The sequence below is a fragment of the Chrysochloris asiatica genome, unplaced genomic scaffold (assembly GCF_000296735.1).
Source record: "Chrysochloris asiatica unplaced genomic scaffold, ChrAsi1.0 scaffold00472, whole genome shotgun sequence".
Taxonomy (NCBI): Eukaryota; Metazoa; Chordata; class Mammalia; order Afrosoricida; family Chrysochloridae; genus Chrysochloris; species Chrysochloris asiatica.
This window is the reverse complement of record NW_006408990.1, coordinates 837455-848552: the sequence shown is the minus strand read 5'-3', so window position 1 is coordinate 848552 and position 11098 is coordinate 837455. Positions and strand designations below refer to the sequence as shown.

Below are 11098 nucleotides of genomic sequence, written 5' to 3'. Positions count from 1 at the left end.
GGAACTGACTCCACAGCACATAACAACAACAACAACAATGAGTATATAGTGATACACTAGATGACAGCCTGGGAAACCGTCTGGGGCAGGTCTCCTCTGTGACACCGATGGAATCAACTCAACAACTGCAAAGCGCCTGCGTGGTGGTGGTAGGTGCCGTTGAGACCATGTACAACCGAAGGAAACCCAGCCCGGTCCTGTACCGCCCTCACAATGAGCCCTTTGCAGCAGCCACTGTCAGCCTGATGGCCCAACCGATGACTTAGGGCATAAAATTATTCATAAGAGAAAGTCCTCAGGCCCAGAGCTGAGGATGCTGGATTCTAACATGGAACATTCCAGAAGAGATCAGTCTGGAAGAACTGCACTCCCTCCCCTGTGCTAGAGATGAAAACTTACAGCAGCAGTCGGAACTTTTGTCAGATAAAAGAGCAAATTGAACAAGCTTTTTTAGTTCTCATGGATCAAAATACAGGTCCTTGGAGATGGGATGTGTAGATGTGAGCGTTTACAAACCCTGTTTTAACGCCGCACTCTGAGTTCTCTGCAGGAACCTGTGGGCAGCTAACATATACACGGCCAGGTTCCTCCTTGGGGCACGGCCTAATAACTCACCACGGAGCCCTGGTGTGGCGCTCTGGGTTAATGCACCAGACTGCAAAGTCGTTTGAACTGCAAGGTCGGTGGTTCTAACTCACCATCTTCTCCTCGGAAACCCTATCCAGGGTGGCTATGGGTCGGAATCGACTTGACACTTGAGGGTACTTAACAACTCTTCCTTAGAGTTTGCTTGTTGGCAGTGTCGCACCTGAGCACAAACCTGTTTTCAGGTAGTAGATCCATCTTCTGGGGTTCTTCTTCACTTCCTGTTAGTCTGTACTTTACCAAATGTGATGTCCTTCTCCAGGAACTTGTCTCTCCAAAGTACGATAGACAAAGTCTCGCCATCTTGGCTTTCAAGGAGCATTCTGGTTGTACTTCTTCCAAAACAGATCTGTTTACTCTTCAGACAGCCCACGTCACTTTCAACATTCTTCGCCAACACCATAACGCAAATGCATTGATTCTTCTCCAGTCTTCTTTATTCCGGGTCCAACATACACATACACATGCGGTGATTGGAAATTCCCTGGCTTGGGTCAGGTGTCCCCTAGTCCTGTAAGTAACATCTTTGCTGTAAGGTTGCCCAATGCAATATGGTGTTTGTTTTCGTGACTGCTGCTTCCATGAGACTTGATTCTGGATCTGAGTAAAATCAAATGAATAACTTCAGTCTTTTCTCTGTTTATCATGATGTGATCTATCTGGTAGTGTCGTGGTTACGAATCAGGCTGTGAACCTCAGGGTCAGCAGTTCGAAACTACCAGCTGTTCCGCGGGAGAAAGATGAGGCTTTTTGCTCCTGTAAAGATTTACAGCCTCGGAAACCCTGTGCAGGGTCGCTATGAGTCAGAACCGACTCCACGGCACATAACAACAACAATCTATCAGTCCAGTTGTGAGGATTTCTGTTTTCTTTACACTGAGGTGTGATCCATACTGAAGGCTGTGGTTTTTCATCTTCATCAGCAAGTGCCTCGTGTCCTCTTAGCTTCCAGCAAGCAAGGCTGTGCCATCTGCTAACGAGTCTTCCTCCAATCCTGATGCTGTGTTCTTTGTATATATAGTGCAGCTTCTCGGATTATTTGCTCAGCAGCCCAGAAACACACAAGTGATCACAACAGAACAAACTGACCCATGGGTGGTGGGAACGAATGCATTTTGGGAGGGATGATTAAGTTAGATAATGCCATAAGGCTCAGTGCCTGGCACCTAAGCAGCCCATCAATCACCACTGGATTTCTTCAAGCAGGTGTAGGTAGCTGTCCACCCTGAGAAAATGGTTCCAGTGAGGAAACTGAGGCTCAAACAGTAGAAGGTCACATAGCCAACAGTGTTGGAACTGGGTTCCGGGCTTGGGCTGGCTGACCCCCCTAGCATATGTGGCCTCAGTGTTCCCAGGAACACTGAGGGGGTCATTGACAAAGCGCACAGGGGTGTGGGCTAGCTCAGACTCAGGCCCATCCCCCTGCTGTGGTGGCTGAGATAACCCCCCACACTTGTGTCTCCCTGTGCTGCTCCCATGGGCCTGGCATGGCTTTTGTTATCAATCAACACAGAAAGGGGCTATGTGGCCTCGGACAGGTGGCTGACCTCTCTGGACCAAGAGAACAGAAATGTGTTCTTGAACCTGCCAGGACACCGTGCCAGGGACCCTCCACTGACCGTCCCATGGAGGCTGCATGTTCCCTGTGGCAGGTGTGGATGCGGAGAACGCCCAGGTTCATAGAGGTAGCACGTGGGGGTAGCCAGGGTTAGAGCATCAGACTCAGAGTCCGTGGATGGCATCACAACCTCGTCCCTCCACACCCAGCGCCACCTGACTGAGCCTCGGAACCTGTGCGTGTGGTACATCACCTGCAGAGGGCCATGAAAGAGGTGACAGAGAAGGGGTCAGGGAGACACGTCCGGCAGAGGGACTGGGCACTGGATGGCCCAGACACAACTCTCCCCTGGAGCCTCCAGAAGGAATTCCAGGATAAATAGCAGCTCCCGGAAACTGTCCCCCGAGACTAATGTATCATGTGTCGGGGGACTGCCCAAAGTTGGGGTTCAGGAAGGGGAAGCTTTTAAAAGCTCATATCCAGTAGTGGACACAACCAGAGGAGGAGGAAGCCAGGAGGGAGATGCGATGAGGTAGGGGTGCCCTGCTGCCCCCCGCCTCACATTGCCTCGAGCTCTGTGACATCTTCTTTGTTAACTTAGTAGGAGCTTGGTGGCACAAGGGTTAAGCACTCTGTGCTGACCGAAAGCTCGGCAGTTTGGACCCACGAGCCGCCCTGCAGGAAGATGTGGCAGCCAGCCGTCTGCCTGCGGTCTTGGACCCTATGGGGTCCTTCTACCTGCACTAGAGGTTCGCGCTGAGTTGGAACCGACTCCAGGGCAGTGGGTTTGGTTTGTATTTTTGTTATCGATTTTTAGAGAAAAGTGTCAAATTTCTCGATATGCTAGAGGGTATTTCTCCGATGTTGTCAAGTTGAGTGAGGTCCCTAGTTTACTGGCCGTTTTTATCATGAACCAGCAGGCCTGGGACGAATCCCAACTCCATCCAGACTGAACTGTGAGCGTGGACGGCACGCTAACGTCCGGGACTGATTCCATCCCATCACTGGTTTTCCGTTGCTGCTGCACAGAGCCCTGGTGCTCAGCTGCTAGCCACGACGTCGCTGGTTTGAACCCAGCAGCAGGTCTATAGAAGAGGCTGGACGATCTGCGCTGGCAGGAATCCCAACCTTGGAGAGACTACGGGGCAGTTCTACTGTCCCACGGGGTCACTAGGAGTCCCAGCTGACTGAAGACACACACACTGCTGCACAACACAGTCCCTAACAAAGCAGAATGTCACAGGCAGCCACGAGAGCCCCTCGGGTGGGAGACCACAGGTCGCTCCTTGCGAATCTCGGGCATTCTTACAGGAGGACCAAGTGCACATGGGACTAGGAACCCCTCACAAGAGGAGCCATTGCCCCCAACTGTTCTGACCCTACAATCTGTCCCACATCCAGGAGCAAAGGACATTTCCGACTGTCCATTGCTTGTGGGGGTGCCCCCAGGCCAGGCCCCAGCTCAGGACCCTCTTGTCAATCTCACTGGGCACCCAGCTGCTTGCAAGACAAAGGCCAAATCCTGCAGGTCCCTCCCACCCGGCCGCCTGGGGGTGGTCTTCATGTCCAGTGCTTCTCAAGGCCTCGGTGAGTCTCCAATATTGGGAAAATCCGCCTCCTCGGGAGAGTTTCCCAGTACTGCTGGAGTTAGATGCTGTCCCCAACCCCTCCCTGGTGGCAGGCTGCCCTTCCTGCCTTAGCTCAGCAGACCTTACATCAGGGAGGAACTCCTGTCTCTGGGCTGGGCTGTTCTGACTCAGACCCTCTGAAGCGGAGCCCTGCAGGTGTGTTTGGGGTAGGAAGTCAGGGTCTGCTGAGCCCCTCTGGATGGCAGTCTGGGGTTAGCCAGGATGGGGGCAGCCGGGCAGTACAGAGCTCTGGATGGGGACTGTATGAGGAACCGGTGAATGAGTGTCTGAGGCTTAACTGGTTGTGTTTCCGTGAGTGTTTATTAGGGACACAGGCAGCCTCCAGAGTCCTGGTGTGACGCTGCAGGAAAATGCACGGAACCGTAAGGTTGAACAGCAAGGTTGGCAGTTCAAACCCACCAGGTGCTCCTCCAAAACCCTTGACAGGGTTGGTATGAGTCAGAACTGACATGACGGCACTTAACAACAAGCAGGATGGGGTTCTGCTATGGTCCCACCTTACAGATGGGGAGACTGAGGTCTGGGAGGACAGCACACAGCTGTGGAGGACCCAGGGTTCCTGGGCAGGCCTGGATCCCAGGGTGCTGCCTGGGACAGCAGACCTTAGCCCCCTGCTCGGCACTCCTAGTCCAAGTCCTTTTACCTCCCCATGCGGGTACACCAGCGGTGTCAGCTCAGAGGGGCTCCATGCCTGCCCTGGAGGATTGGGGCAGGGACAGAGCTGAGGGTCACAGGAGCTGGCAGGAGGGCAAGGGATGGGTTCACCCCTCCCCATCTCCCTTGGGTGCAGGGATGCCAGCTGCCCCCAGCAAACACGTCTATTCTGCACACTTCCCCAACACGTGGGGCATCAAGACCCTTACAGCTCAGGGCACCAACAGGCGCATACACCCCGAGTTTGCCACCCACATGCAAGAAGGGGGTCCCATGAGGGCTAGCACCTCCCCTCAGCAGAGAAATGAGGGCCTGAGGGGTGCAGACCCACCCCTGGGGCAGCTCTAACACCTCCAGGGCCGTGATTTTATGAGATGTTAACTTTTCATGATCAGACACCAGCTGTGGCTACAGAGTAACCACTGAAGCCTGGTTGTACCCTAGGCCCTGTGCCCCCGCTCCCTGTAACTGTGAGGATGCCCACCCGGCCCTGTCCCCCCTGCTCCCTGGTTCCCAGTAACTGTGAGGGTGTGGACAGTGAGGGCACCCACCTGGCCCTGTCCCCCAACTCCCTGGTTCCCAGTAACTGTGAGGGTGTGGACAGCGAGGGCACCCATCTGTCCCTGTCCCCCAACTCCCTGGTTCCTAGTAACCGTAAGCCACACCATGTCCACTAGAGCGGCTGGCACTGAGGAGAAGTACTAGAATGGGCTCTCATCGTTGAGTCACACACACGGGTGTAGCCCCTGGGACACAGATCAGGTCATGTGATGAGTCTTTGTGTTCCATTCACAGCACGCGCACGCACACACACACACACACATGCCTGTTGAGGGTCCGCAGGCGCCACTAGACGAGGTTTCATTTGGACAAGATAACCAAGACTCAGCTTCACTTCACTTCATTGTGGCCCTGGCTCTGGGGGAACACAAGACCCCCGCCCCCCTCACAGGCCTTCAGGGCCGGTGAGCTGCCTTGGCCTTGGCTGCACTAACGTCCTCCGCGTTCCTAGTGTCACCGATCCCGGGTGCTCAGCAGGGCGCACACGAACGACGTGCCGTCTAGTCTGTGGCCCAGCACACCTGCTCCTGAGGAGTCAGCACAGAGCACTTGGGGTGGGGGGCGTGGGGGACAGGAGTCCAGACTCTGCAGACTGGCCCCCGCGGGAAGGCTGCTGGCGATGCGTGTGCGCAGAGCCGACCTCCACAGCAGGCTATGTGGCGTGCGCTCATACTAACATGCACGGCATGCGCTCACACACACACACACACACACACACACACACACACACACACACGAGCACACGCACCAGGCATGTACCCGTGTGCAAATGGGAATCCGCGCCGGGCCCCAGACAATCCCCGGGGAGTGTCCTCACACAGCTGACAGGAACGGGAAGAAGAAGAAGTTGAAGGCAAACTTGAGGGCGCCGTGCACGGTGCCGCGCCAGTCCTGCTCCAGCTTGACGTGGCGCGGGGCGGGCGAGGGCTGTGCCGGGCAGTTGAGGCAGCTGATGGCCTTGAGCTCGAAGACAGGCCACTTGCTGCCCAGGCGGCCCTCCAGCACGGTGCTGAACTCCACGAGGTTGCCCTGACGCAGGCCCAGGAGCACCGTGCGGAACTCGCTGCTGGCGCGCAGCACGATGTCCTTGGTGACGTCATCCTCGTCGGGGCCGCGCGCGCCCTCGGGGCTGCCGGGCAGCACGCCCACCGTGAGCTCGAACTTGTATCGGTCGAAGCGTTTGATGTGGCACGGGTGCTTGGCCAGGAGCTTGAGGCGGCACAGCTCGTGCTGGGCGGTGGGCGTGCCGTCGGCGCTGCAGGGTGGGTAGGCCTCGCCGTACAGACAGCGCAGCCAGTCTCCCACGGCGAAGGGCAGCATGTTGATGGCGGCTTCGGCGCTGTTGTCGATCTCCGTCACCCGCACGTACTTGAAGCGGCCCGTCCAGGTGACCCGGTGGCCCTCCAGGTGACTGCAGAGAAGCTGCGTCCGCGCCATGTTGGTCTCCCGCCAGGCGCGCGGCCCGCACAGGGCGCTGTACTGCGGCCACGTCAGCGTGGAGTTGTACACCTTCATGCCCTCTGAGCGGTACACGTAGAACCAGCAGAAAAGCACCACGGCCGAGACCCAGACCAGGATGAGCTTGACCACGGAGCTGCGAGTCAGTGATTGCAGCGCGCCTGCAAGGGAGGCGCGGGCCCCGGTGCCCCAGCGCAGCAGCAGCGGGACACCGCAGGCCACCAGGGCCACGGCCACCTTGGTCAGCTCCAGGGACACGAGCCAGCGCACCAGCTGTACCAGGCCCACCAGGGCCAGTCCCACAGCCAACACCGGCAGCGCGAAGAGGAAGAGCAGGTAGCCAATGGAGGCGCGCACGAGGCCCAGGCTGCTGGATTGGAGCAGCAATTCCACCGCGAGCTCGCACCACATGAAGCACACCAGGTAGGGCACCAGGTAGCAGTAGGTGCCCTTGAAGTGCCGGAGCTGTGCCATGCGGAAGCAGCAGTAGAAGAGGTATAGGTACAGCAGGCACGGCAGGCTGACGTGGAGTACCAGCAGGCCGCCCAGAGGCACGCGCACCAGGCTCTGGCCTAGCAGCTTCAGAGGTGGCCAGTCCAAGGGCAGGCTGGGCAGCAGGGACAGCAAACCGGCCGCCACCTCGGTGATCAGGGCCCGGCGGGTGTGCGGCTCGGCCGAGGTGCCTAGGCTGGCGTAGCTGGTGACGGCAAAGAAGATGGCCACAACGGCCAGCTCGGAGCAGGGCACCCAGTCCCTGCTGGCCACGGGGAAGGAGAAGATGACGAAGAAGACGGACAGCAGGAAGTGGACGTAGGGCTCCAGGTGGTTCCAGCTGAAGTTGCCCTCGGCCTCCTCCACGTCCAGGCCGGGCTCGAAGCGCAGGAGCACGTCGGTGAGTGTCCGGAAGCTCTCCCAGGCTTTGCTGTCCTGGAAGACCTTGAGGGTGCAGATGACCATGGAGATGAAGGACAGGTAGAAGACCACCAGAGGGATGCAGAAGGCAAAGAAGTCGATGGTCAGGTTGCTGATGATGAAGAAGAAAAGCAGAGCATTGAGGTGGTGGGTCGGCACGATGGTGGATAGCCAGTGCATGCCCGCCTTAGAGGCCACCTCAATGAGATGCTCCTTGATCTCCATGATGGCATGCAGGGGATACTTGACCACCTGTGGGGGGGGGGGAGACTGAGTCAGGAAAGGACTCCACACACCGCCGGTCCCCCCCAACCACCAGCATGGCTCCCACCATGGGCCTCTGTTCACAAGGTGGGCAGCAGAGAGACCTGTATAAACCATCCCGTTAAATACACCAAGGAAGACCTGAATGAATGAAATGACAATACAAGACCTAGGTATCTGCTGTCCACAACAAGCCCACTCCAGGGAGGGGACAGAGAACGCTACACCGTGCTAGCCCAGCTGAAAGAAAGCGGGAGTAGCTACACCGACTTCACACAACAGACTGGAGAGCGAGGGAATGACCAGGTATCAAAAGGGGCTTCAAAAGGGCCAGTTCTCCAAGAAGACATGCCTGATAGCTGAGCGTCAAAGCATGGGAGATCAACCCTGACAGGACTGACGGAAACGGAAATCTAGTAGCTCCAGCAGAACCTCCGCGTTGAACGGACGGCCCATCCATCAACAGATGCAATGGACGCAGGTCATTCCACCCACAACAGCACGGTACACGTTCTTCCCACGCTCACGTGGAACAGTCACCGAGGTCGGCCAGGCTCTTGACCATACAACTCACCGTAATCAACTGAAGAGACTACAAATCGGGGCGAGTACAAGGGACTTCAAAAAGTTCAAGGGAGGGTAGAATGAAATGAGGAACTTCCGGAAGCCCCTTCGTATGTTTCAGATAGCAGTGAAATTAAACTAGAAATCAACACCAGAAAGAGAGTGGAAGTTTTGCAAATATTTGGAGATTAAACAACACACTTATAAATAACACATGAGTTTAAAACAAATCAAGGGAAATTTAAAAATATTTTCAGCAAAGTGAAACTGTAACTGATCAGAATTTGCGGAATAAAGTGTCTGGCGGTAAATGCTTAGCTCCGGGCGCATATATTAGAAGAGGAGAGAGAGGTCTCAAACCAATCACAGAATTTGCGGAATAAAGTGTCTGGCGGTAAATGCTTAGCTCCGGGCGCATATATTAGAAGAGGAGAGGGAGGTCTCAAACCAATCACAGAATTTGCGGAATAAAGTGTCTGGCGGTAAATGCTTAGCTCTGGGCGCATATATTAGAAGAGGAGAGGGAGGTCTCAAACCAATCACAGAATTTTCCACCTTAGGAAACTTGAAAACCAAAAAGGAATTAACTCCAATGTAAGCAGAAGAAAATGAATACTAAAAATCAGAGCAGAAATCAATGAAACAAAAAATAGGATATACACAGGATCAATGAAACCAAAGCTGGTTCTTTGAAAAGATCGGAAAACTTGGTAAGCCACTAGCTGGGCCAATCAAGAAAAAGGAAGATGATTTAAACCATAGTATTAGAAATGACAGATGGGTCATCGCAATGGATTTCACGGCCCCTCAGAGGGACAAGAGAGAATAATCATGAACAACCTTCTGTCCACGAGCTTGAGAACTCAGACGAAATGGACCAATGCTTTGAGAAACTCAGACCAAGAAAATGCACAAAAAGAAATGATCATCTGATTAGGCTTATCTCTAGAAACGGAATCAACAGTGAGTAACCATCTCAAATAGAAAGCATCAGGCCCACATGGCTTCACAGAGGAATTCTACCAAGCATCTAAAGACGAATTCACAGCAATCCTTCTCAAACTCTTGTCAAACACAGAAGAGAAGGGCGCACTTGGCGACTCATTCTATGAGCTCAGCATTGGCCTAGCTCCAAAGGCAAAGCCATGACTAAGAAGAAAAACTCCAGACCAGCATCTCTCAAGAACACAGATGCAAAATTCCTCATCAAGTGACTAGCCGATTAAATCCAACCTGGTGTGAAGTCTGCACACAGACAAGTGGGATTTACCAGTGACGTGCAAGGCTAGGTCAACACTCATAAGCCAGACCAGGAAGCGTATTCCATTTATCAACAGACCAGAGAGGGAAAATCACGGTCCTATCAACAGATGCAAAAATGCCAATGCTCATTCAAGACCGAAACAGACAGACAGACAGACAAGCAAAGAAAAACCTTTAGCCAACTAGGGAAGGAGGAAACCTCTGTCAACTTGACGAGCATCTACAAACACTCCAAACATCATACTTGATGGTGGGAACAACATAGTGCCCCTGCGGACTGGAACAAGCCAACGATGGCCTGCTCACCACTACTGGACGTCAGAGTTAGACAAGAGAAGAAACAATTGGGAAGGAAGGAATGAAACTGTCTTTCTTCACAAATAATGACTGTCAATGTAGAAAATCCTAAAGAACTGGCCAAAAACCCTACAAACAAACACCCCCCAAAAAATCTCCTGAAACAAATAAGAAGTTACAGTAAGTTTGCAGGATGTAAGATTAACACACACAAGTAATGAACAATTGAAATTTGAAAAAAACAAAAATACAATACCATTTACCTCTGCATCAAAAATAATGAAATACTTAGGTATTGACCTAACAAAATATTCCCAAGCTACACTCGAAGCGAGTCCTTAATGGTGCAAAGAGTTCAGCACCCAACTATCAGCCCAAAGACGGGCAGCTCAAATCCACACAGGAGTGCCTTGGGAATCAGAACTGGAGATCTGCTTTCAGAAGTTCAGTTCTATGCGGCAGGCAGCACACAGCGTTGTCATGAGTTGGAACTGAGCGAACATCAACTAGTGGTTTTGTTTTAATATGAAGGAAACCGTGAGATTCTGCTGAAAGAAATCAATGAAGATCTCATGCACGTTCAAAGGTACGTACTCCCATGAACATGGGTACCACCAGTTTACTTTGCTAGTTGAGTGTGGCTCTCAGCAGTCCTGTAAGACACAACAGGCCTGCTCCGTAGGGTTTCTGCAAATCTTTATGGAAGCAGACAGCCCCAGCTTTCTCTCGCGGCTGGTGGATTTGAACTGCTGACCTTGTGGTTTGCAACCCAAGGCCTAACCCATTACACTACCGGGGTTCCTTATGTTCATGGATAGAAAGAATGAGTATTCAGGAACACTTTAATTGTGCTCATGAGGAACCTGTACACAGACCATGAGACAGTTGTTCAAAGAAGGCTCATTTCACAAACAACTCAAAATGGTCACCACTCACCTGTCAGCCTGTCATACTGTGGTGACTTGTGTATTGCTGTGATGTGGGAAGCTATGCCACTAGGAATTTAAATACCAGCAGGGCTGTCCATAGAGGACAGATTTCAGCATAGCTGTCAGACTAAGACAGACTAGGAGGAAGGAGAGGCAGACCACTTCTGTATGGTCAGCCACTGAAACCCTTATAAATATCAGTGGAATGTTAATGTTTGTCATTGCTGTTAGATGTCATGTAGTTGTACTGACTCATAGCAACCTGATGCACAATAGAACAAAACACTGCCCGGTCCTGGGCCAAGCTCACAATGTCATATAGTCAATACCGACTCATAGCAACC

At 53.3% G+C, this 11098-nt stretch overlaps 1 protein-coding gene across 1 annotated transcript in view; it reads right to left on the bottom strand.

Annotated features, from left to right (window-relative positions):
- Positions 1–5520: 5520 nt before the first annotated feature.
- The window catches only part of WFS1 (Wolfram syndrome 1 (wolframin)), an 18672-nt gene continuing 13094 nt past the window's right edge, over positions 5521–11098 (bottom strand). Inside the window, exons 10-11 of the mRNA XM_006877314.1 lie at positions 5885–7689; positions 5521–5719 (exon numbers count right to left, since the gene is read on the bottom strand). Of these exons, the coding sequence (XP_006877376.1) occupies positions 5521–5719; positions 5885–7689 (2004 nt within the window). The remainder of the gene's footprint in view (positions 5720–5884; positions 7690–11098) is intronic.